The sequence below is a fragment of the Arachis hypogaea genome, chromosome 19 (assembly GCF_003086295.3).
Source record: "Arachis hypogaea cultivar Tifrunner chromosome 19, arahy.Tifrunner.gnm2.J5K5, whole genome shotgun sequence".
Taxonomy (NCBI): domain Eukaryota; kingdom Viridiplantae; phylum Streptophyta; class Magnoliopsida; order Fabales; family Fabaceae; genus Arachis; species Arachis hypogaea.
In genome coordinates, this window is record NC_092054.1 from 2630233 (window position 1) to 2657968 (window position 27736).

At 31.9% G+C, this 27736-nt stretch overlaps 4 protein-coding genes across 9 annotated transcripts; 2 read left to right on the forward strand and 2 right to left on the reverse strand.

The window, feature by feature from the left end:
- Positions 1–7147: 7147 nt before the first annotated feature.
- On the reverse strand, positions 7148–8595 carry LOC112779490 (F-box only protein 6). Its single transcript, XM_025823787.3, has one exon. The coding sequence runs from the start codon at positions 8472–8474 to the stop codon at positions 7314–7316; it is 1161 nt and encodes a 386-aa protein (XP_025679572.1). The 5' UTR covers positions 8475–8595; the 3' UTR covers positions 7148–7313.
- Positions 8596–10744: 2149 nt separating this feature from the next.
- Positions 10745–13005, forward strand: LOC112775577 (uncharacterized). 2 transcript variants are annotated; one of them, XM_025819290.3, is made up of 3 exons: positions 10745–10950; positions 11746–11974; positions 12501–13005. In XM_025819290.3, the coding sequence occupies exons 1-3, from the start codon at positions 10859–10861 to the stop codon at positions 12756–12758; spliced, it is 579 nt and encodes a 192-aa protein (XP_025675075.1). In that variant the 5' UTR covers positions 10745–10858; the 3' UTR covers positions 12759–13005. The 2 variants fall into 2 exon arrangements, with proteins under 2 accessions (XP_025675075.1, XP_025675076.1); XM_025819291.3 differs by having other exon boundaries at positions 10781–10950; positions 11758–11974.
- Positions 13006–13645: 640 nt separating this feature from the next.
- On the forward strand, positions 13646–16571 carry LOC112775576 (3-isopropylmalate dehydratase small subunit 1). Of its 4 annotated transcripts, none has more exons than XR_003189587.3 (3): positions 13646–14600; positions 14801–14847; positions 16240–16571. XR_003189587.3 is itself a non-coding variant. In XM_025819288.3 (2 exons), the coding sequence occupies exon 1, from the start codon at positions 13827–13829 to the stop codon at positions 14595–14597; it is 771 nt and encodes a 256-aa protein (XP_025675073.1). In that variant the 5' UTR covers positions 13646–13826; the 3' UTR covers positions 14598–14600; positions 16240–16571. The 4 variants fall into 4 exon arrangements, 2 of the variants coding, with proteins under 2 accessions (XP_025675073.1, XP_025675074.1); XR_003189588.3 differs by having other exon boundaries at positions 16243–16571; XM_025819288.3 differs by lacking the exon at positions 14801–14847.
- Positions 16572–19392: 2821 nt separating this feature from the next.
- LOC112777657 (RNA-binding protein involved in heterochromatin assembly dri1) lies at positions 19393–20946 on the reverse strand. 2 transcript variants are annotated; one of them, XM_025822036.3, is made up of 3 exons: positions 20826–20946; positions 20010–20404; positions 19393–19782 (listed from the first exon to the last, which is right to left on the reverse strand). In XM_025822036.3, exons 2-3 carry the CDS (start codon positions 20387–20389, stop codon positions 19710–19712), a joined length of 453 nt encoding a protein of 150 aa, XP_025677821.1. In that variant the 5' UTR covers positions 20390–20404; positions 20826–20946; the 3' UTR covers positions 19393–19709. The 2 variants fall into 2 exon arrangements, with proteins under 2 accessions (XP_025677821.1, XP_025677822.1); XM_025822037.3 differs by having other exon boundaries at positions 20010–20408; positions 20826–20931.
- Between the last annotated feature and the right edge of the window lie 6790 nt (positions 20947–27736).

Genomic DNA, 27736 nt, shown 5'->3' on the forward strand with positions numbered 1-27736 from the left:
GCTCATTCAGGTCCAAACTGATCAGAGCCTATTGTGATGCATTCATACGACCCCGATCGATCCGAATATGCAACTTGATGCATACAGTGGCTCGACTATCAGGTGTAGCTAGTGGATGGTGTTGATGAGACGAACCACGCCTTAAAAGCTAGCTGTTAAGGGAGAAGAACCACTCTCCTTATATACAACATCAAGCATCCCAAACTACTCAATGTGAGACTTTGAGCATCCATAATACCCAAGACCCTAACAATACACCGGCCCCGAGAGCCGACGTCCACAGCGGCTTCACTCTATCGACACTGACCCAACAGTAGCCACTTTGCTACGGTCTATCAGTATTCGGTATTCACCTTAATCTCAGGGCCGGTGTATTGTTAGGGACTTGGGTAGGTAGCCCTTTCCATGGCGCCGACAACCACGCTCTGATTCCATTGTTAAGTATCTAAGGAAAGTGGGAAACCACGCCTTAAAAGCTATCGGCTCTCAGGGCCGGTGTATTGTTAGGGACTTGGGTAGGTAGCCCTTTCCATGGCGCCGACAACCACGCTCTGATACCATTGTTAAGTATCTAAGAAAAGTGGGAAACCACGCCTTAAAAGCTATCGGCTCTCAGGGCCGGTGTATTGTTAGGGACTTGGGTAGGTAGCCCTTTCCATGGCGCCGACAACCATGCTCTGATACCATTGTTAAGTATCTAAGGAAAGTGGGAAACCACACCTTAAAAGCTATCGGCTCTTAGGGCCGGTGTATTGTTAGGGACTTGGGTAGGTAACCCTTTCCATGGCGCCGACAACCACGCTCTGATACCATTGTTAGGTATCTAAGGAAAGTGGGAAACCACGCCTTAAAAGCTGTCAGCTCTCAGGGCCGGTGTATTGTTAGGGACTTGGGTAGGTAGCCATTTCCATGGCGCCGACAACCACGCTCTGATACCATTGTTAAGTATCTAAGGAAAGTGGGGAACCACACCTTAAAAGCTAGCTGTTAAGGGGAAAGAACATTCTCCTTATATACAACATCAAGCATCCCATACTACTCGATGTGGGACTTTGAGCACCCAATGCCCGGTGGGATTGTGAGGACTACTGTGATGGGATGGTTGGGATGTAAGCATCATCAAGAACAGGACCACTACTGTCAAGGAATCGATAGATGATATCGTATTCCCCAAATGTCTGTGGTGAGAACTGGTATGGCTTATGTTGCCCGAGGGGGGACTGTGCATATCCGTACTGGCGAACCACTCGGTCCGCAGGAACCCATTTGACTCGAATAACACCAATGGCCCCACCGTGTCACAGACATCAAGGTGTCCATGTAGTTCAGCAGGAGTGATGATGCCGACATACGGCCTGCAAACAAACTGCAAAATATTCCAAGGGGCATTAGATTGTTAATAATACCGTAAATTATAACAAAAAACCTCAAAACCCATACTCATCTCTTCCATAAAGTCGAGTGCGTGCCTAATGTTCGCCTGCGTCATAAACATCCATTTTCGAGACCGTGGATGATGATTCCATCTACACAGAGAACATTATTCACATAGTTTGAATTACATCTTGCCAGTAAACCATAAATAGCATACAAGTCAAATTCCAATAAAATAATGACGTTACCTGCGTGTCACCGGTATCTCAACCGGCACAAGCTGGTGTCGGAGAATGGGCGCCAGCCACAGCATACGCACCCACGCCCAAGCAAACAACTAAGTGGCCCATCCATCTCCTTACAATCGTACCGTGATGCACGACACAGTGACCTATAAAGGTGCGCAAGGCAAGCTGACCCCCAACTGTAATTGCCAATCTGATCAAAATTCTGGAGCAATGGTAAATACTTCGCATGAGCATATGCCGTCGACTTATCCACGAAGAGGGTGGTACCCAGCAGACAGAAGATGTGACACTTAATATAATGTATAATAGACTCCCATGTATCCAAAGACTGTGTGTCTCTAATATGGCGAACCCATGAAAGATTTATGTAGCTTTTGGAGGAACTGCTCACTTGGGATTCAGTATCCAATATTACGAGGCTCTGGGTGACCAAGAAGTCGTGATTGCTATCGGTCCAACCAGTCACACTCTCTCCATTAATTGGTAGGCCAAATAAGTGTAACATGTCCTCCAGTGTCACTGTAACCTCACCCACTAGCATGACAAACGTATGTGTCTCCGGCTGCCACCTTTCCATAAGAGTGGCTGGTAGAATCCGGTGGTTCATAAGGCATCGTCAACCGCCGGATGCCACGTCTCTGGCTGGTCACGCTTACGGGGCAGAAGATTTTTATTAGCATGGTAAAATTCAACCACAAAAAGAATTAATTTAATAAATAACAAAAATAATAAATTAATAACTTCTTTTAACAGAAAATAAAATAAATAATAATTAAACAAATTTAAATATCTTATTATTCACATTTATAACATCATTTTATTAATTAAAACAGAAAATAAAATAAAAATAATATTAATTCGAATTTATTAATTAAACATTTATAATCATAATATCTTGAAACAAAAAATAAAATAAAATATTATACTAGAAATATTTTTTTAAAATAAAATAATATTAATTTAAATTTATTAATTAAACATTTATAAATATTTTTATTATTTTTCAATTTAATCATTAAAATTTACTTAACATAATCATAATCACAATATTATACCAAAAAATTAAAAAAAAATATGTGTCTTATTTATTAATTTAAAAATTAACAAAAAAAAAGAATAATATTCATTAATATTTAACCGTACATTTAAAATAATATTATCCAAATAAATAATAACAAATTACTAAATTTATGTTAACCAAATAAATACTAATAAATTAATCAAAAACAATAAATTTACATAATTAAGATATTCTAAATAATTGAAAACATGATTTTCAAGAGATGTATAATTACGTACCATTTTAAATGTTCTAATTTTATTCTCAGCCTTAAACAAATTCAAAACATACAACACAATAAATGAAATCACTCAGTCTTAATACTCTATTACCCCACCACTCTCAATAATAGAATGAAAGCAAGCCCCAGCCCCACCACCATTTAATACACCCGCGGCACCAATCCTTATCCCTCACCATAAATGATTGCTGTTTCCGGAACAGAATCTGCTGCTTGCAAAGAGACACGGGGCAATACGCATATTGCATGCTGCTGCATGCATGACACGTGGCACAATGACATAAACATATAGATAACGTGCTGCTTGGATGAAGACACGTAGCGCAGCAAGACTAACACGCAACACGCGTGGATGGATGACATGTGGCTTAGTTAGGTTATCACACAACCTGCATGCTGCTTGGATGGAGTCTCTTACTATTAAACAAATTCAAAATATACAACCCAATGAATGAAACCACTTAGTCTCAACACTCCATTACCCTACCACTCTCAACAATAGAATGAAAGCAAACCTCAGCCCCACCAACATTTAATACACTCGTGACTCCATCCCCACTATCATTTAATACACCCGCGTCACTAACTCTCAATCCTCACCATAAATGACTGCTGTTCCCGGAGCAAAGTCTGTCGTTTGTAAGGAGACACGAGACAATACGCATGTTGCGTGTTGCTGCATGCATGACATGTGGCGCAGCGGCATTAACATGCAGACAACTTGCTGATTGGATGAAGACACGTGGCGCAGCGATGCTAATATGCGTGCTGCGTGAATAGATGACATGTGGCTCAGCTAGGTTATCACGCAACTTGCATGCTGTTTGGATGGAGTCTCTTGTTATTATGTAATTTTTTTAGGTCTATGAAAATAAAAATATACGAGTATATCATGATATATTTTAAAAATTTAAATCGATAGAAGAAGATTAATGAATAATTATATTTTAGTAATTTATTTTAGATAAGAGTTTTTTTTTATCTTAAAAATATGAGTTTTTTATAGATTTTTTATATTTTTTATATTAATTTCTTTTAATAAAAATGAAAATTTTAAATAATTAATAGAAAAAAATATATAAATAGTTATATATTTATATATCTAATAAAATATAACCGTATTTACAAAAGATGATGAATATATTATCTTATAATTAGTATATTAATAGATATAAACATACATTTAATTTTTTATAAATTTAATGTGCATTATATAATAATAAGTACGAGATTAATTTAGATGAAAAATACTAAATATTCTAAATTAAAGGTCTCAAGTTCAAGCTTTACAAATTTAATAACCAATCCTTTTTTTTCTTTTTTTAGAAGATCATAATTTCAGTAGACAGAGGTCTGACCCTCTGATTTCTTGTTTTTGTACATTATCCCCAAGAGCAGCCACATATTTCACATTAACCCCTAGAGAATACTAATTTACAGTAGTAGCCCGACTCTGTTCAAAATAACACTACAGCCCCAAACAAAACAGAATTCTCACGCTCTGCATCCTCAGCTTCCCGCATATAGTCAAATGAATTCATTCCTAAATAATTTGAATGCAAGTATAATCAAAATCATGGAGAAACAGGGGACATGTTCTACAAGGAATTGAAGAGAACCTTTGTCACATGGGAAGCATCAAATCATGTGTCTCAAAACTAATGTAGTAGTGTCCAGCAATTGCATAACTATTAGCTACCATTATTGAAAACCAACTTGGGTTGGTCGAATAATCAACTCACTCGTCCGCTTAAATAAATGTCGAGAGTTTGAATTCCACCTTATATATGCAGCAATCCATTGGTCAGCAACAGACCTTAAATGAAGTTCAAATTGGCAACGATTTTAGTTTTATAGAAAATATTTCATTTTAATTATAAGAAAAATGATAAATAAATGTATTGATGTATCCACGGTTGATTTTGTGCCTATGGAGCTTGTACTTATTCTCTAGATTATCGACATTGTCCTTATACTGCTGTCATGTAGGACATTTTGTTAATTATTTATCTTTGACCTCTGGTGGGACTAAATTGAAGTTAAATGAAACCTTTTTGGATTCAAATAGAACACTTTAAACTTTAAGGACCAAAACAGAATTACGTCCAAACGTAGGGGACCAATTTAGTACTTTGCCCATTTAATAAATAACAAAAAAAATAAATTAATAACTTCTTCTAAAAGAAAAGAAAATAAATAATAATTAAACAAATTCGAATATCTTATTATTTACATTTATAACATTATTTTATTAATTAAAATAGAAAAAAATATTAATTCGAATTTATTAATTAACCATTTATAATCCTAATATGTTGAAACAAAAAATAAAATAAAATATTATACCAGAAATATTTTTTAAAATAAAAATAATATTAATTCGAATTTATTAATTAAACATTTATAAATATTTTTACTATTTTTCAATTTAATCATTAAAATTTACCTAACAAAATCATATTCACAATATTATACCAGAAAGTTAAAAAAAAAATGTGTCTTATTTATTAATTTAAAAATCAACAAAAAAAAGAATAATATTCATTAATATTTAACAGTACATTTAAAATAATATTATCTAAATAAATAATAATAAATTATTAAATTTATGTTAACCAAATAAATACTAATAAATTAATCAAAAATAACAAACTTATATAATTAAGATATTTTAAATAATTGAAAATATGATTTTCAGGAGACGTATAATTACGTATCATTTTAAATGTTTTAATTTCACTCTCAACCTTAAACAAATTCAAAATATACAACTCAATAAATGAAACAACTTAGTCTCAGCACTCCATTACCCCACTACTCTCAACAATAGAATGAAAGCAAACCCCAGCCCCACCAACATTTAATACACTCGCGACTTCAGCCCCACCACCATTTAATACACCCGCGACACCAACTCTCAACTCTCACCATAAATTACTGTTGTTTCCGGAGCAAAGTCTGCCGCTTGTAAGGAGACACGGGACAATACGCATGTTGCGTACTGCTGCATGCATGACATGTGGCGCAACAGCATTAACATGCAGACAATTTGTTGCTTTGATGAAGACACGTGGCGCAGAGAAGCTAACACGCGTGCTGCGTGGATGGATAACATGTGGCTAAGCTAGGTTATCACGCAACCTGCATGCTGCTTGGATAGAATCTCTTGCTATTATGTAATTTTTTTAGGTTTATGAAAATAAAAATATACGAGTATACATGATATGTTTTAAAAATTTAAATCGATAGAAGAAGATTAATGAATAATTATATTTTAGTAATTTATTTTAGATAAGAGTTTGTTTTTATCTTAAAAATATGAGTTTCTTTTATAGATATTTTTTGTTTTTTATATTAGTTTCTTTTAATAAAAATGATGAAATTTTAAATAATTGATAGAGAAAAGTATATAAATAGTTATATATTTATATATCTAATAAAATGTAACCGTATTTACAAAGATGATGAATATATATCTTATAATTGGTATATTAATAGATATAAACATACATTTAATTTTTTATAAATTTAATGTGCATTATATAATAATAAGTACGAGATTAATTTAGATGAAAAATACTAAATATTCTAAATTAAAGGTCTCAAGTTCAAGCTTTACAAATTTAATAACCAATCATTTTTTTTTCTTTTTTAGAAGATCATAATTTCATTAGACAGAGGTCTGACCCTGATGTCTTGTTTTTGTACATTATCCCCAAGAGCAGCCACATATTTCACATTAACCCCTAGAGAATACTAAATTTACAGTAGTGGCCCAACTCTATTCAAAATAACACTACAGCCCCAGACAAAAGCAGAATTCTCACGCTCTGCATCCTCAGCTCCCCGCATATAGTCAAATGAATTCATTCCTAAATAATTTGAATGCAAGTATAATCAAAATCATGGAGAAACAGGGGACATGTTCTACAAGGAATTGAAGAGAACCTTTGTCACATGGGAAGCATCAAAATCATGTGTCTCAAAACTAATGTAGTAGTGTCCAGCAATTACATAACTACTAGCTACCATTATTGAAAACCAACTTGGGTTGGTCGAATAATCAACTCACTCGTCCGCTTAAATAAATGTCGAGAGTTTGAATTCCGCCTTACAATTCATTGGTCAGCAGCAGACCCTTAAATGAAGTTCAAATTGGCAATGAATTAGTTCTTAACCTGTTGAGTTAGGAAATACTATGGATAACAAAAAAAAGCTAGCATATAACATAATTATATACTCATCAATTTAAACTAATTATTTCATTGATTACAAGATCACTGAAATTGAACGTCGAAGTACTATTTGCAGGTGTTTAGCTAGAATTCACACAAATTCATACAAAATCCAATCACTTACAAACTTGTAACAAAAAAAAAAAAAGACTCATTCAAAAGATAACAGAGGAAGCAAGAGTTGGGTGTATGAGTGTTCCTCTAATTGAGCAATTATGCACTTGTTTCCCCTTAACAAAACCACACCCTTCAACCCAATTCCATTCCCACTTACCCTTTTCACCAATTCTTCTAGAAACCACCATTCCAGAACCAAGATCCCTATACAAACAAATAACACCATCACTACCAACACATTTCACACTATCCCAATTCCTCTGCCCTGACAACAATCTCAACCCCAATTCAATTGGAACCTTATCCACTAACCACCATGTTCCCCCATCATCATTCAGCTCCCAAATGCAACCACCACCATCACAAGTTCCACCAACAAGTCCCAAATTCTCATGGCTCCTCCTAACAAGTGTCGCGAATTCGAGCCTCTCCGCCATGGGCACGCCGAGTTGGAACCATGTATTGTTGCTAACATCAAACCCCATAACACTATATGCCCTTGCAGATGTGATCCAATACAATTTCTCCTTGATGTTCACATTCTCATTTGGTGTCCAAACTGTTAGCCTAACAGAGAATTCCACAGGCATTGACCCAACAATTTCCCAGTTCTCATTGTTCTTTGTTGAATCATACATCTCTGAAGTTGGATTATATGTTGCACCACCTTGTGATGATGCCTCAGACATGCCACCAGCTACATAGATTCTAAAGCAAGGAAACTGAAACAGAACATCATTTTTCGGATACTCCGAAAGGGTTACTCCAACAGCAGGATTAGTCCTTGACATGTTCAAATTAGGAAGGTACCTAAATTGCCTTGTAAAAGGGTTGCATAGAACAAGTTGAAGTGTTGTGGAGTTTGTGATCCTCAACAAGATTAGGCTTCCAATTGTAGCAATTGGTTTAACCAATGAAATTGGTAAGAACTCAAGTGGAAGCTCATGCCAATTGTTGGTATCTGGATTATGTGCATAGCAACATGGTCTATGGTTTCTTATTGGAAGAGCCAAGAACCATGGTTGAAGAGCCTTACACTTTGTTGCACAGTTTGTAATTCTTGGAATCAAAGGATAAGAATTTGAACATGCATGCCAGTTTCTGCAAACTGTTCTTGCTATGGCCAAGGAATCTGGTGAGAGAAAAGAGAAGATGTTGGATAAGAGATCAAAGGGAAGGTTGTTCCACATCATAGACATGGTTGGTTGTTGGAAATGGAAGAAAGGTTTCAGAGTTGATGAATGATGATTAGCTTTTGTATATTGAGTGTGACAAATCTTATCTTTTATTTTTTGTTTTTTTTTTTCCCCTCTCTTCAACTTGCCATGTGAGGCTACTAACAGAAACATAGGTGCTAAGTATATAAATAAATAAGAGTGAATACCCTACCCAATCCTGACAAATATCTCGAAAGGACAACGAGGTTTTCAAGAAAAAAAACACCCAACTCGACTCTTGATTTTTTTTGGACTGATTAGCTCCTGTGCAAAAAAAAATAACATTAACTTTTTTTTTGGCACAGGGGCTAATCAGTCCCATAAAAATAAAGTTCAGGAGTTGGGTTGGTATTTTTTTTTTGTCGAGGGTCTTGTTATCTTTTGAGGTAATTGTCAGGGGCTGTTTTAAGTTTTTCTCCAATAAATAATAAATAAATGCCATTTTCGATTCTTAATCATTTGTTCGAAAGATAAAGTAATTATTCGCAATTTAAAATTTTTTAATCGGTTTCAAATCAATATAAATTATTATTTACAAAGACTGTTTAGATTAATTATTTAAATAGTTAAAAATCGGTTAGACTAATTACTTGAATGATTAGAAATTAATTAAAAAAAATTTATGTTAATAAAGCTTTTCAAAGACTTATGTCAACCACTTATGAGGTTTATTTATTTGACATGGCATAAACAAAAATAAAAGTAAAATTAGAGAATTGGATTCTGTGCTTTATACTCATCACTTCGATTCACATATGATTGCTGCCGTTCAATTATTACAAATCCTTTTCTTGGATAAATACAATACTATGTTGCAACTTTATGAAATGTTAGATGATATATGGGAACCAATTTTTATCTTAAGAATAATCAAGTAATAAAATAATAGATAAGTAAAGATTAAATATTTTAATTATTATAAGAAAGTTTAAAAAATATTAAGTAACTTTTAAAATAAAAAATTTCTCACAAAAATTATTCATAGAATTTAAATTTATGTTTTTGTTGCTTGAATAGAGGGGTACCACACAAATTATTGCATGGAGATGTGTGACCCACATGTGATGTGGAGTAATGTCATCTCAACTTTGATGTCACATGTGAGGCCCTCCAAGTTGAATTTAATATGTTTGGTTGGTTTTGGACGGGCTTGCCTTTTAAAAATCTCAGGATGGTGTTGCTTCATGATTGCCAAAAGGTAAGAGAATATTTACCATAGTTGGATTTGCCTTTTCAAAAGAAAAATACTTACTTTTTTTTCTCCACCCCAAAAGAAACACTTTTTTATCAATTATGGTTAATTTAACATAAGTTAATTCTATTTGGTTAATAAAATAAGTTTGTTTCTTAAACAATATAAAAGACCAACTTGAGTTGGTCGAGTAGTCAACTCATTCGTCTGCTTAAGTAAGTATCGAGAGTTCAAATCTCGCGACAAATTAGTCCTTATCCTAACGAGTTAAGGGATGAGACCGTAAACAACAAAAAAAACTGCTAAAAAATTTTGATACAAGACCCATTTTGTGAAATGCCCATAAATGAGCTGCACAAGTGTTTTTTAGAAGGAAAATATTAGGGGTCAATAAAGTGAGAAAGTGAAGTGCAGCCCAACAATCAACAATGAAGCTGAGTTTCTGGGCCCAGGTCACACTTGTTTGGTACCTGGTAATTGTAATTTCTTAAATTAATGAATAAAATTTACTACAATTTACTCGACTTAAATTGTTTGAGTGATCAAATCATTCATTTATTTAAATAAATATCAATAATTTAAATTATGACTTGTATATATAGTAATTATTGACCAGACTCTTAAATAGAAGCATAAATTTGTCATATAAATTTTACTGCATTTTTTATTTTGCATAAATTTGTCTTATTTTGGTGCATGTCAATATTTGTTCTACAATCTGCCTAAATATCTTAATTAGTGCTGTAAAAAATAAAAATATTTAGACTTAATTCAAACCCTTTCTCAAATTTAAATAGAAACATTAAGTGAAGATATATAACAATTATCTAAAATTTCTAGACAATATGATTGAAATTTTGTTTTTAAATTTAACTCTCGTTAAATGCATAAAAATAAATGAATAAGTAAATATTTATAAAGAAGTTAATAAAAAAAAAACACAGTTGATAAGAAATTTTTTTTTTTTGGAAAGAGTTGATAAGAATTTAAGATATAAAATTAGCATATAAAAAATAAAAAAAATTCAACATTAACCAATTCTCATTTTCTCATTATCGTAAAAATTGGAAATTAAAAACACAAGCTTTAAATTGAAGCTGTCAAAAACTGTAACATCTTAAATTGGGGGACCCTTTTGGAAGTTCTTTTCAAAAAGATTTCGACTTTCAATTCCATGGCTTCTTCCAAGAGATGGGCTAACCTAATTTGTTCCATTGCTTTCTCAATATATTTCGTTATCATCATCTTTCAAGTCCCCATTTTCAGGTATACCTATCAATTTTATTCTCCCGTCAATAGTTTCTTTTTCTTTAATTGTTTATTGTCTCGCCGTTTTTGTTTTATCACGTTTAGATTACAAATAGTGGTGTGATTAAAATAAGAAGCTAGAAATTTGAACCACACACTAGTAGTAACTAGTAAGTGAGAAGAAAGGGGGAAAATTGGTCATTGATTCAGGGTACCCTATTCATAATGAAACCATTAAAGAAGAAAATGAATGCTTCTTGTCATTTTCTTTTTCAGCAATATAAAAATCAGAATTTAAATTAAATAATCAGAAGTTAGGGGGGTGATGATTAGCATTACAATGGTTTAGTGTTAGCCAGTGGTTTTGAGTTCTTGGGATGGAAAAGGCTTGTTCAGCAAGAGATTAAGGGGCAAAGACTAAAGAAGAAAAGAAATTAAGGGTGGTGTAATATTTAACATTTAGGAACATATTTTGTTCTTATTTTAGATCAGTTGATTATGAAGTGCAGTTTGGTGCACAAGTATTATGTGTAAACACAAGGTCTGAGAAAGGGTCGCATCCATAGGATATAATGTATAATGTACGCAGTCTAATCTGATAATTGATTGTATGACTCGAACGGGATATGTATAAACAAAAAAAGTGCAATAAGGTCATAAAGTGGGCTCTTTTTTTCTCTTGTTCCTGAAATGAAGTTCTGAAATAGTGCTCTAAATTATGTGTTTCAATGATGATTCAAATTTCAAAACAACTTTTTTTGCACTACTATTGGCAATGATGCTAAGGAAAAGTTCTCAATTGGGTTTTCCCAGTGTTCCATGCAGAATTGGAATATGTAAGACACCATTAGAAGTGACATCTTCTCAGTTGATTGCAAGTGAGGTCTTCCCAGTTTTCATAGTGAAGGCTCTTCTCTACCCAGGAGCTATTGCAAAGGCTATTATCCACTGGAAACCGTTTCCGAGCTTTGGAAATTTGCTCGAGCGGCACAAATTAAATACAAGGCCAGTCTCGGCTGCATCAGATCTTCAACGCCTAGAGGTTGAATATACAAGAATCGATCTTCTCTTATGAAAAATTTTCACATGATCCAGTTATATATATTTCCTAATTCTTATTTAGAATTCGTTTCTAAGTTGCAGACTAAGCTTCACTTTCTTAATAGATAGTGGAAATATACATATGATCAGCTCATGCAAAAATTTTATGTTAGAGAATTGATTCACCTATTAGTTTAGTAATACGAAGTCTTAAGTGTAGAATTTGTGTATTGGTTTCTAGTGAACTATATTCTTATGAGCTCAAATCTAATCTAAGCATGTTATCGTTGAGATGACCTTGACTTTGTTAATATTGACTCTGTTCAGCTCACTTCCACAAGAGAAGGGGGTAAAAAAAAAAGGCTTTCAGCTTCTGGCTTCCCCTTCTTTGTTAGTACAGCCGACCCTCGTTTGGGTCTAGGCCATATGCCTTAGTGCATAGGCCCTCAGGCCTGTCAAATCTTTGAGCTAAGAAACAAATGTTGATTATATTTGGTACTCATTTTCGATCCGGGTTCCTCTTGCAGGTTATAGCCGGAAGTTACTTGTCAGTGGGAGGAGCAATTAATGGGCTGATAAAACCAGGTAGAATGAGTCTCCTTGGAATGCTTCTTCTCATGTGGGCTCTAATTAGAGAAGTCATTATGGGGCATGCTAAAAGTGTTCATATATATCCAGCAATGTACATTGCAGTAGCATCAGCATTCTTTTCTATTAAAAAAGATGTAAGGAAGATTGTTCGTAGTTTTGCTGGAGAGGAAGTTGTGAAGGTAAAGAGGCACTGATGAATCAGGAGATTGTAGTAGCTATGATGCACAGATACTTCAATTTTGCTGTAGTAGTAGGTAAAAGCACTAGTATCGTTCAAGAGTATTGCAGACACTAGGATATATAGAGTTCTAACTTCTAAAATGATAGGCTAGTTAGTGAAGAATATTCAGCAGGAATTGAATTGTAGATACATGTGAAGTTCATTGATTTATGCTGTACTGATTCTTCTGAATAGAGGATTTTGCATAATTCTTTTGGAAACATTGCATGATGCTGTGCTTATTCTGCATAGTTAGTTACATCTTTTCATTTCAGCTTTTTTTTTTCTTTCTTCAAAATCAATTAAAGTTGAACATGATACTGATTTAACTTATTTTTTCGGATAAAGAGAAGAATATATAATATTATTACAAAGGCAATATATATAATTAGGTGAAAACTCTCATCTAATTGTTTTCACATGAAGTTGATAATTGAAAACCGTTAGATGACTTGATAGATTTGACTATAAATTATTATTTAACGATTATTAACTATCAACAAAAATATTATTCGTATACTAAAATCAGCTACTAAAATCAGCCACTAATGTATTTGTATATAAATACATGTGTGTTTCAACATGTATTTTATAATGAGTGATTTTAGTGTACACGTAGCATAGTCCTATTATATATTGCTAACTTCCCACTCTAAAGAATAAAATCTATACGACATCATAGTATTGATGATCATAAAAAAAATACAAGAAAATTTGAAAAATTTCTTGTCTAATTGAAAATATTTTCTAATTGTTAGTTTTTTATACAACCCCATGAATTACTGAATTAGTTAGATTCATAATTAATAAATGAAAAGACAAGTTTATTGTAAGGACTCTAATAGAAATTCTAATTTTGTTGTGCAGGTAAAAGTTTTGTATTAGAAGAATAAAATTCAAATCAGAACATTATAGCCGTCACCACATTGACTCCATAACCCAAGTTTGCCACCCAGTTCAAACGACGTCGTTCCAATCAATTACAAAAGCAGAGTGTGTGTTTTACCTTCGCCGTCACCAAAGAAAAACGAAAACAGAAACAATGGCATTCACAACAACCACACCTCAAAACCTCACCACCTTCACCACCTCCTCACACAAACCCAAACTTCCATTCTCTCCCTCTCACTCCCTCACATTCCCCACTCACCCAAACCAAACCCTAACTTCACGCGCCATCTCCACCGCCATTTCCACCTCCACGCGCATCCACTCTCTCTTCACCCCACGCGCCACCTCATCCCCTTCTTCCTCCACCACCGCCGCAGAAACAACCTTCCACGGCCTCTGCTACGTCGTCGGCGACAACATCGACACCGACCAAATCATCCCCGCTGAGTACCTCACTCTCGTTCCGTCAAAACCCGACGAGTACGAGAAGCTGGGAACCTACGCGCTCATCGGCCTCCCGTCCTCCTACGCCACGCGTTTCGTCGAGCCCGGCGAGTCGAAAACCAAGTACACAGTCGTCATCGCCGGCGCCAACTTCGGCTGCGGATCATCCCGTGAACACGCGCCAGTTGCGCTTGGCGCGTCGGGTGCAGCGGCCGTGGTTGCGGAGTCATACGCGAGGATATTCTTCCGGAACTCAGTGGCGACCGGAGAAGTTTACCCGCTGGAATCGGAGGGGAGGTTGTGCGAGGAGTGTAGGACTGGTGATGTTGTTACGATTGAGTTGAAGGAGAGTAAGCTGATCAATCATACCACTGGAAAGGAGTATGCGCTGAAATCAATTGGAGATGCCGGCCCTGTTATCGAGGCCGGTGGGATCTTCGCTTATGCGAGGAAGACCGGCATGATTCCGTCTCATTGAGAGGTATTGCAAATTTTGAATAAGAATGTTCATGTGTTGCTTGTTTGAGATATAAGTTATTGGTTCATTTTAGTTATTGACAGTTATAACTTACAGTTCACTATTATAGTTAGGTTTTGGAATAAGAGGAGATTGCTTTATATGCACTGAGTGGTAGAATTGCAAGTTGTGATGAACTGTACCCCGTTTTGTTGTTTTTGTAGGTGGTTAGCTGTTGTGATTTGGTACCTTTTGCAGCTTTACTAGCTGAGTATGAATTTATATCTAGATAGCCAGAATCTTTTCTCTAATTAAGTTTAAGAACAATGTGGTATGAGTAAGAACATTGCGTAGTTAGGTAATACATTTTGAATCCAGAACATTGCTTATCACCAAAAAGAATAAGGACATTGCTAGGTTGCTTGAATTCAATTTAATTGTTATGATGGTGTAGAATGATTACTAGCTTTGGATTGGAAAGTGGATTCTACCACTATACTATATTCATTTAATCATCATCGTGATCCTGTGAAAAATTCTGGTTAAAATACTTCGGCTTTTGTAGCATTGTTGTTAGAATAGACATAAGAACTACAAAAGTTGTGTTTGGAAGGGTTGAGGTATTGAAGTGTGTTGGGTGAAGTGTCATCAAGAATTACAAATTTCTGTTTGTGAATAATTGCTCTGAGGCTGTTTATGGTGCAAGGACAAGGCTTGCACCACTTGGATCTCAATTTGCATGACTACATTACATGCCACACATTCTTTGGTTTATAATAAAATTGATAGTTTCAAATAGTATTCAGAATTGGCTAATTGGGCAGATTTGGAAGACAGAGAGAGTTTAGAGTTAAATTAGTCTTATTGTGGTTTGTTTTGGAAGGGGTGTGATGGAAAAGGAGGATAAAGAAAGCATGGAGGTTGAAGTGGTTAACTTTACCCTTATTTTGGATTTTACAATATACAAGAGGACTGAACTGTTAGGGTTTATGGACTCTCCATTCTAGAGAAATTGTGAAAAATCAACTGAAGGATTTTTGAGGATTTATGAAAAAAAAAAACTGATTTCCTTGCTCTTAAGGACAATAACGGCTAAGTAATAATCTGAGTAAGAATCTGTAATTGTTGGAATTTAGATTTTCAGCCACTAGTAAGTTTGTATGATTTTCAGTTTTTCAGATTAGGTCTTAAAAAAGAAAGGAAAAAATGTTGTCCAAACATGACCTTTGCAAATTATGATTTACAAATTTGAGTCTTGTTACTTGTTAGGGAGTAATTTGATCAATAACTGTAATTTTGATAGTGCATAATAGAGTCTTTTATTTCTTAGGAGAAGCACGATTTGGACAAAAAGCTCCTCTTTCATATATTCTTTCTTAATAAACCCCTGAAAATGAGGGTAATTCACTAATTTCGTCATTTGAGGTTCTTTTTGCTCAATCTTAAAACGTCATTGCGTTGATTTTGCACATGAGCTATAGTTTTAGATGTCAGACTTAAAGTTCACATGACCTATAGTTGTCAACATCATGCTCAACTGTTTAACAGTTTACCTAATGGGTGTTATTTATTTATGTTTTGGTCTTGTAATAGGATGATATTTTGAATCCTAGGGTTTCTTTGGGGTTCTAACTTCTTATGTTTTGTATCTATTGGAATGCAGTAGATATTCAAGATGGCTATTTATGATTGTTCTTCCCACCCATGGAAGCTAGAATGGACATGGATTTTGTTGGATAATTGGAGTCATTTTCACAGATAGACTATTGTATTGTCTTGGGTTTAATGCTATTTAGAGTGTTGTATTGTCGGCGCTATAATTGTTAACATTCTAGGAATGTGTAGTTTTATTTAAGGCTTCCATTTAGAACTTGGGACTTTTGTTTGCATCATACTTGTTGCCTAAGCAGGATTTGTAGTATATCCTCTTTTTGTATTTGAATGCATAAATTTAAAAAAATAATAATAACGAATGTGTGTAGAATTATATATGTATACGCAGAGAGTTTAAGTATAGAAAGATAAATGTTATAAATGAGAGAAGCAGATTTAAGCTGTTTGTGTAATGTGCCTAACAAAGAAGAGAGAGAGAGAGAGAGGACATGAAGAAAACAGATATGAAGCTGTACTAATATTATAGAAGCCGAGGCTGTTATTGGCTGTTGCTATCATCATGTTTTGAGAAAAACCAACCAACCTAATAAATAAAATTAAGAACAATGCTATGTGTACACTAAAATCAGCCATCAAAGTCAGCCACCAGTATAAAATACATGTCGGAATATAAATACACGTTGAAAATAAATTAAATTACACATGTATTTATACACAAATATATTGGTGGCTGATTTTAGTAGTTGATTTTGATGTCCGTCGAAAAATTAAATTCGCATGAAATGTCGCTAGGGAAGACAATTGTAATGGGCTTTCTTTTTTGTTCAAATGAATTGAAAAAAAAAATCCGAAATTATTTGACACCAATACTTTGTTGGTATCCTTAGTAAAGGCCCAATTCTGTGTATAAGCCCGTGTATTATTCTCACTTGAGAATGGTGAATATTATTATTATTAAGGCTTTTTTATTTCCTTGGGTCTTTTAAAGGCTAGTTTTATTTTTTATTTTAACGGGAAAGAGGTATTTAATATCCGTAGTCATATTGTCGTTGTTATTGTGTTATTTTCTATTGTAAGCAGAGAATTGTTTTTCAAACTAATATAATCTACAAGAACACATTGAATGATGGTGGCAAATATATAGAGATGTAAATAGTTGTTCATCTCTATTTAGATGTTTGAGGTTGTGCTGCCTGATATAGCCACTATGGAGCACGCAACCTGTAATTGAAGTTTTGAACAGAAAGGACATGGAAGATGTTTGCAATCTATTGCATTTCAAGTTCTTATAATCAGGGCAATCAACTCTCTTCCTTGCCTTTGATGATATGTTGGACCTCTTTCCTCACTATCCAATGGGAAATCCTTTAGAGATAAAAAGGATTTTATTTGGTTAATGTCACTTGTAATATTCAATGGGGTTAATATCTTTAGTTCATGATAACTAAAATTTGAAAGTAATTAAAATTATATTCTTATGATCAGTTACCATTTTTTACTTAGTAATGTGTGTTTTTCCCCTTTTTTTTTTGTTTTTTTTGTTGGGGGGGGGGGGGGGAATAAACTAGTCATAAGTGTTTGATACTTTGATTCAACGGATTGAAATAGAAAATAGAAAAACAATGATCTTTTATCCTTCACTTCTTTTTAGTATTCTCATTGGTGTTGTTCATCTATTGATGCCAACTTTTCTAAAAACCAATAGAAATAATTTCCTCATTTATAATTAAGAATCTCTTTTGTTTTCCCCTCAAATAATAAACATAATTGTATGTACTTATGATATCTAAAAATAATACTATTTGTACACTAAAATTAATTACTATATCAATTATCATATATTTGTATATAAATATATATATTATTTAATTTATTTTTAATGAATATTTTATATTTTAACACATAATTTATACTAATAACTAATTTGGTAGCTAATTTTTTGTGTACACTTACTATAATTATTTCTAAAATAATTCCAACTTGCTAGACAGGGGAACCCAAAAAGGAAAGGGGGAGCTTGTCTAATAATAAAAATGTCCTATATTGGAAAGTCTAATCACAAATCATTCCAATTCAACCTTAAAATTGATAGGTTAATCTAATTTTGAATAAGAAGAATATTATATGTATAATTTTTTAGCCATTTCTTACATTTTTTCATTATATTAAAAATAAATAAAAAGAAATGAAAACAATTTAAAGAGTGCATCTTTTATACTAAGAAAATAAAATATACACTTAATAATTAATATTATATAGTAGTAAAAAGATTCAAAATATTTTATAACCTTCACCATTACCAATAACAAAAACAAAAACAAAAACAAACTAATAGCATTAATTAATAATAGTAATAAAAAAGCAAAGGCCATGTAAGTTGTGCATAATCTTAGATGTGGAGACACTACTTTACCAACATAAAGCTTTCCTGAAAAGAATTGGAGACACTTCACTAAATATAAATAAAGCTTGCCTGAAAGGCAGACAATAGACCTACATAAAAGCATATATAGTTTGAAGAGTCTTGAGTTATCTTTTGAATCCACAATGTTCATATTCTTTTTAAAGGTATACTTTACATTCAACCAAGGGAATCCAATGTTGAGTTTTGTCTCAAATATGCTAACTAATTTTTTTTGTGAAGTCATGAAAACGAAAGATGTATGTAGTTTGAGTTATATTTTAGAAACATACTAAACACCATAAATTATGTTAGAAATTTATATATAAGATTAATGTATGGTTCTATGACTTTCACCTTGTATTTTATTTCTAAAAAATAGAGTTTCAATAAACCAATACTATAGAATAGAGTTTTATAAAAATCGGCTAAGCTAGAGATATGTGCTTAACTCATAGAGAGTTAACTTTGGTTTATTAATTCAAATATTGAAAATAATCTCTCTTTTCCTTCTTTTTCTTTTTTCCTCTGTTTTTTTTTTTTTTCTCTTTCCACATTTGAACAACTGAATTGTTTGTGATGCTTATTCAAAGCAATTGCAATTATTCTTCTGGTCAAACCCCAAAAAAAATATATTTCTTGGTATATACATATCTGTGTCTAGTTCCATTTTGCTTTTGAGTTGTAAGAATCTAATAATGAGATACCATGTAAACTATATATAGTGGTCCACCCCTTAGTATTAAGGATTAGATCAATGATGAATCAGTGATAAGTACTAGTTCAATCTCATGACAAAAGTAGAGAAAGGAGAATCATCTTAATTTAAGAAACCAAGCACCATACAATAAATGATGAACTCTCTAACACAAAAAAGGAAAAAAAAAAAGGACAAAAAAAAAACAAAATAGTTTAAAAGCACCAAAACAACATTGATTTGTAGTTCTTAAAAAGAAAGAGCCTAAGGGATGTAATGTAATAACTAGCTAGCTAATCATAACTTCTCTTGTAACATGGCCTTTTGAAACCACAATTTTTTCTTCATCAGATTTTACATATCATTGATCTTAAACATCCCAAAGAAATTAAATAAAGAAATCTCGCAGCATCTTAATTAGCTAGTAGTCCCTTGGAGCACTGCATTTGAAACATTCAAGTCTGCTAGCAAAGTTGTGTTCATTGCATCCTGATCTGTTCAAACAAAAAAATAAATAAATAATAATAAAACAGAATCCAAAATTCCGAATTCATATCCATGCATAAGAAATTTTATATAATTTTTTCTTTTTTTAGAATAAAAGCCATGCACAAAGTTAAACTTAGTGCATGCATGATAGCATATATACACATTCTTAAAGCTTAAATATTAGTAAGCATAAACACAAACACATGATAGGCATGAAACAAAATCAAATTACCTGCTACATATCCAATCACCGGATTTCCATCCAGGTCTACCGCCGCCGCCGCCACCGCCACCGCCGTATCTCGAGCGCGAGAATTCGCTGTTGAAGGCGCCAGCCAAGTCATCCTTGAATGCACCACACTTAAAGCAGCTAGAGCGGCTAGCAAAGTTGTGTGCACCGCAGTTACCTGCGGCGCAGTACCAGTCGCCGGGGCGAACGTCGGAACCGGTCATCATTCCAAATGAAGATCCTCTACCTCCTCCTCCTCCAAAACCCCCGAAATCGACGACTCTGTCGCCGTATTTCGAGTCGCCGCATCGCTGGCACGAATCCCGCCTTTGGAAGTTCAAATGCTGGCATGACCTGCAGTTCCAGTCCCCTGGTCTGCTCATAATTACTCGCTTATTCTGACTTACATCAGAATAAGCAAGAGAATTAATTAGTATTGGTTTAAATATAAAATAAAAAAAATATTAGTTGTCTAATATTTAAAAAAATAATATTATTTAATTTATTTTGAATGAAACTATAGTTTTCTCCTAATCAAAGAAAAACTTTTTTCTCAAAATAACTACTAAGAATTATTCTGCTTATGATAATAAATTTAAAATAGTACAGGGACAAAAAAAAGTTTACTAAAATAATATAATTAAAAAATATTCGTCATTGATTGATTAGCGTCTCTGAAAACTATAAAACAAGTTTCAAGGTAGATACAATAATTTATCAATTTATGTATTTATTTAAATGCTAAAGAATAATAATATGGAAATATATAGTATGTGGTAGAAAATAATAGTAGAAAATAAAATAAACAGAAAGACCAACCTCAAAGATAATAATAATAATAATAACAGTAATACAGTAATAATTGAAGTAACACAAAGATATAGAAGCAGAAGAGGAATTTGTGATGGATGATGAGGAAATGTGATAAGGGGTGGGAGGGTTTATATATTGTTAGAGATTAGAGATCATATAAAGAAAAAAAAAAAGAAAAAAATTAAAGGGAGAATAAATGGAGGGCCGTGTTTTGTAGTACTTTTTAGTGTACTACTGTTGTTTGAGTGTGGCAAACCTTGATAAATGGAATCATCAATGAAATTCATTCTAATAAAGCAGGAAAAAGAGAGATAAAGAAAAAATATATATAAAATTCATTATTATTGCTACAATTCCAAAGAGATGCCGGTGCTTTGAATTTTGAACATGTAACTTTGGCAGTGGCCAACAACTTCATTTTTGTTTTTCTTCATTGGTACGGTTTGTGGTGAATTCAAGTGCATATATAGGATAAACATTTGTCCTCTTATTAAACTCATCCAAATTTATTAGGATAAGTTGTACTTGTCCTTTGGATAATGATACTTCTTGTCACACACCATTTTTGAGACATAATATAGGAAAATTTTCAAGTGTACTGTTATATTGATGTATCAGTGATTTTTAACCCTTAATCTTAATTATATATATTATATATATTTTTTATAGTTAAGATTAACGGTTAAAAATAACTGAAACACCGGTATGACGGTATACTTGAAAATTTTCCCATAATATATAGTAACAACATTTTTGTTTATTCGAAATTGTCGTTATAGAAAATTAGCAGAATAACAACTGATTTTAACGACTAATAAAATTGGTTACTAATAGCGATTGATTTGATGATCGATATAAATTTTTTATGATTAAAAAAATTTGGTCCCTAAATTTCATTCAACGATCAATTTTAGCGACTAACAAAATTGGTCACTAATAACAGCCGATTTGGAGACTAATTTTTTTATTTACTTGACACTATATATAATTATTTTTTTATAATACAATGTAATTTGATGTTATTTGTTTTATGACTGCTAAGTAGTGATGAATATGAAAAATAATTACTTTTTTTTATAATTATCATAATTTTTAATAATTGTTATAAATTTTATCCTAAAATGTTATTAATTTTGTATTTGTTGCATTTCTTAAACATTTTTGTTTTTTTAGTATCTTTATATTTATATCATGATACAATTATCAGAAAATTTTATTAAATGATTAACAAACTAAATATAATTGAATATATATGTACAAAACTTTAATAATATAAATTTAATTCAACAAAATAAGTGAAACACACTTTAATTTGCAACACATATTCTCCCTCTTTGTTGTTTTTTATGCTAAGCAAGTATTGGTGTATGAAAAGGTAAAGAAAAATGCATGTGGAAACACAATTTTGCTTGTCTTTAACTCAGAATTGGAGAGAGAAGTCTGAACTACTGAATTGATATGTAATCCTACAAACCCAAGATTCTTAAAGGCACTTCTATTCTATGTGTCACACTTCAATAATCAATATTGTTTAAAGTGTGCTATCTCATTTTTTAATAAATGCAATGATATGTGAAAGCCAAAACCCTTCCCTTCAAGCAATATATATTTTTTTTGGTTGCCTATGGTATCTCTTAATTCAACAGGTCAATGATTAATCCATCGCGGATCTGAGCTTCATTTAACGGTCTGTCGCTGGTCAATGAGTTGCTGCATACACAAGGCATGATTCGAACTTTTGACACTTGTTTAAGTGAACGAGTGAGCTGACCACTCAACCAACCCAAATTGGTTTTCAAACAATATATATAAAGACCAAAATACACTATTTCCATAACATGTTCCTTCTTCTTTTTTTTTTTCTATATATTTAATATGAGCGCTAGAATGGTTAAATAAATTTCTAACAAATTTTATTATAAGATAATTAAATCTAAAAAATATCATTATCAAACAAAATAATTTTTATTTATTTTTTATAATTGGTTCAAACTCTCGACTCTAATGGAAAGAAAACAACTAATTAGTGCTTACAAGATACTAGAAACACTTATTCCCCAACTAGAATCACAAGTAAAACAGACAAATTTTGAATATTAAACCTAACATTCAGATAAAAATTTCTCAAAAAAACGCAACTCGCAATATATATATATATATATATATATTTGGTTGCTCACAGTATTTTCCAGCCCGATAGGCCAATAACTAATCCGTTGCGGATCGGAGCTCCATTTAAGGGTCTGCTGCTGGCCAATGAGTTGCTGCATGCACAAGGCGGAATTCGAACTCCCGACACTTGCTTAAGCGGACGAGTGAGCTGACCACTTGACCAACCCAAGTTGGTTTCCAAAATATATCTAAAACAACTAAAAAATATACTATACTCTTTTATTACTATCACTCGAATTAATTTTCTTATAGAAATCAATCCGTCTCAAAAAAATTTAGTAGAATAAAAATTTTTTAGGAACTAAATATTCAATCTAAAAATTTTTAATGGAGTAAGTTAAAATAATCAGTTGAAGTTATTTTTTATAATTATATGATTAATCTTATTAGCCTTACTCATCATAATACCAATGACCTTTGGTGCTAACAAAAAAATGTGATTTTTAACAAAAGCATGGCTCTAAATTAAACAATACTGCTAAGTCAACAAACTATGAATAAGGCCCACAAAAAGAGCATGTATGTAACGTAATTCCAAAACAAAATTAAAAATAAAAAAAAAGAATGTCCCAAGATCTTATCAATCAAAGAAACCATGAACCTTAGAAAGGCCCTTTGACCACACCATTTAGTTATGTAAACCAAAATTCGAATTGCAACCCCACAAAGAAAATAGAATATATATCAATGTATATAACAAAAAGAAAAATAATAGAGAAAAAAAAAAAAGAGATTTGGCAGCTAGCTATTGGACAATGTGGAATCCTAGTCAGCATAATTTGGTAGCATGCAATGAATATTCGTACCATAAAAATCATATAATTTGGCCCACAAATTATCCCAATAACAACCACGAGGGGATACAAGTCACTTTCATGTCCATATTACTATCTCAATCAAAGAGAATTTTGACAGTCAACAATCAACATACTTCGAAAAATAGTAGCTGCTTTATCATTTGAATATTCTTTTTTATTATTATAAAAAAAAGAATAAAAAATTAAAGTAGGAATTAAGGAGGAGATATGAGCCAAAGCTTAGTGCTGATGATAAAATTCTTACTGCATGTTAATTTTACCACAAAAATTATTAATAAAATTTTATCAAATATGATAGTGTTATGTTTTTTTGAAAATTAATTTGCTATTAAAAATAAAAATATCTAAATCTTAATTTCTAAAGTCTAAATTTAAATTATTAATATAAAATATATAATGAGTTAAGATTTGTATAAAATATAACAAATGAGGTATAATTAACCATTCATGTGGTTTCTTCTATGATTTTAAGTTTTGAAAAAAGTGCTTTCAATGATAGGATATCAGAATTTCTATGACCGAAATATTTAAAGTTTGATTCTTATTAGATCTTAAAAAAAAATTTAGCATAAAATAAATTAAAAAAAATATAAAATTTAAATAAACTAAAAAAAATTCTATTTGAATGAACGTGTTAAAGATATAATTATTTATGTATTTTTTTATTTAAATTTTTAGAAAAAATATTTTTATGACGCGTTAAAGGATGAGCTCTTAAATACATATGTATCATGGTTAATTTTAATATCATGTTTGTGTAAAATGTTTATGTTGGACCAAACTCCTACCATTAATCTAGCAAAGAAAACCTACCATTAAACGAAAAATAATAATAATTTTCTTTAGTATTAGTGATATTGTTTTGATTGTTTTTGGCTAATATTTTGTTGTTAGTAAATATTTTCGCAAATTCAACACGTATTATTACTCTAATACTAATTAATTGTTTGATTATTAAGCTAAGCTCTTATAGTCTTATTATTATTAATTTATTACTGTCTAAGAATTATAGATTAACAATATGGTGTGTACGTGTTAACTTTATTTCCATAATATATATTAGGTTAATTACTTGGTTGATGACATTTTTCCATATAATAAAATAAAAAATTGGCAAGTTCGCTTTATCCGGGCAAACTCTATAAAATTTATAGAGTTCGCTGGTCCGACGAACTTGCTTAAATTCTAAAAAAAAAATCGTATTTAAAAAATTAAAGTCTAAAAATCATGTTTGAAGAAATAATAATTTTTTTATTTTATTATAGAAAAAATCCTATTATTATTATTATTATTATTATTATTATTATTATTATTATTATTATTTTGAAGCAAATTAAATCACACACATCCATGGTGAGGGCAGAAATGGAAGCAAGTTAGAACAAGTTCGAAAGCAAAAACAGACAACAAAAATTAAACAAATATGGAAAAAAAGAAAAGAAAAGAAAAAGGTAGGGCAATATGGTGAGTTTCAATAAAGATAGGTGAAGCTGAATAATAATGATGATGATGGAATATTATTAACAAGTCTTCGAGGTTTTCATTTTGACCATCTTTTGTATTCTTTTTTGTTACTCTCTTTATGCCTCCTTCAACCCACTATACTGCGGCTGCTGCTCACATAAACAACCATGACTAACCCTATTTTTTTTTTTTATTCTCTTTTTCTCTTTAAGACTACATACTATCCCACCTTTATCAACATGTTTTTTAGGATATGGATTCTCTAGTATATTTATTGATAATTATTCATATGAAAATATTTTCGTTAAAAAATAATAATAAAATCGTTAAATAATTTTACATATTTAATTAGTTTAATATAATACGTGTCAAGTTAATTATTATATTTATTGAATTTGAATTAACATGAATATTTGTATTAAAAGTGAGATAATAAACACAAATAAACCCTAAATTTTAAGAGACCTAATTTTTTTATTTAAAATGGTTATTTACTTATTATTATAAATTAATTGTACCTGCATATAAATAAATTCTAAAATTTTCTACCATTTTTTTATTATTGCTCCTATTATTTAGTATTTCATATTAAGAAAATAATCAGCTTATCCTAACATACATGAGAGTAAATGTTTGATAAAATTTTAATTATAGTTATTATTAAGGAAAAATATAGAGTACCATTTTGAATTTTAATATGGAGACATGGTTGGTGCTAGACGCTGATATAGGGAGGAGGGGTGCTTGACATTGGGGTGGTGTCAGAAAAAACGGACGGTCCGATTTCATTTACTGTGAATTAAAAAAACGAAAATCCTGCACAACTCGGACCATGCGACTACTAGAACCTACTTCTCCAACGAACAAAACGGACCATCCGATTTATTCAATGGGAAATCGCAGGGTCCGATTTTCATTATGTGAGTTTCATCTCCTCCAAGCAAAACGGACCATCCGATTTGCATATAAATTTTTGGAAACAAAGAATTCGGAGGGTCCGATTTCTCCACACCAACTCTGATAAAAAAGCTGTCCCACATAATGGTGTAGAACCCCATCTTCCATAATCCTGCAAAGCACCTACTCCCTCTCCATAACCAAAAAAATCAGCCTCAAAATTTCTCTCTTTTTATATATATTACTAAATAATTATATAGAAATCCACTTCCCAACGCAATTAGAGGTCGACTCTTATTGATATTTATAGGTAAAAAAGTTCTTACAATTAATACAGTTGCTATGCAAAAATTAAAGCTAATTTAAAAAGAAGATAAATAATATTTTTTTGAGTTGATTTTTAAAAAGGCACACTAATTTCGTTTAAATTTGAGAATTAAGCATTCTAACGAATTTCTAATATAAAATTTTTAAATTGACGGTTAAATACCAAAAGTTGAGTAAAAAATTATTATGGGGTTAAATTTAATAATCTAATGGGGGCAAATAAATATTATTATCATATACTACTCAAAAAAATTTCAAATCATAATGGGGGCGCTTACCCCCGCACCATTGTATATAGAACCGTCCCTGGTACCAATATATTATCTGCCAACTTATTGTTAACAATAATTAATTATTATATTTTAAACACATATATAAAGAGACATATCCAAAAAATATATCTATAAAGATACTTTTATTAAACACAGCCATAAAAAAGACATTTTTATTAGACACATCCACGAAGACACTTCCATTAAACACAATTATAAATAAAAGTTGGCAGAAGTTGACAGAAATGTTGTTGGTAACGTAGCGAAACCGATTAAAGAAAAATGGTATATGATGAATTACCCAAACCTTACTCAATAGTGAATGATAGATAGATAAATTGATATGTTGTTACATAAGCAATTGCATTGACACATATATATGTTTTATGATTAAATAGAATCCATAGCATATGTTTGAAGAGAGAGATGTGGCCTGGCTTCCATTCTCTTGGGGAAGGGTAAAGGGGGGAGGGAAGAGGAGCAAACTGTAAAGAGAAGAGAATAAAGGGGAAGGAATAGTCATAAGTGGCCAAACTGATTCGATTCTCTTCTCTCCTTATTACTCCTCCTTTCTTTGCATTGGGAATCGTTTCCATGCAAAGCAAATAAATATCAAAGACTACGACCACCACCAATCTCCTTCTCCCTATGTCTCATTGTGTGCGTACTACTTTTCCCACCCACTTATAATATATATAATATACAATACTAAAATAACATTCATTAATAGTAGTTATCAAAGACGATTTAATCTCGACTCTGTTGGAGATGGATAATCAATCCTCTATATTTTTTTATCGGCTTAAATTAAATTAAAAAAAAATTATAATATAATATTAAAATTTTTATAATCTAAACATCTAAAGTTTTATTCGTGTTGATTATAAAAAAAAATTAATAGTAAAAAAAAATTTATACAAAAAAACACTATAAGAAAAACGCTGAATACCGACGGATTTAGCATTGG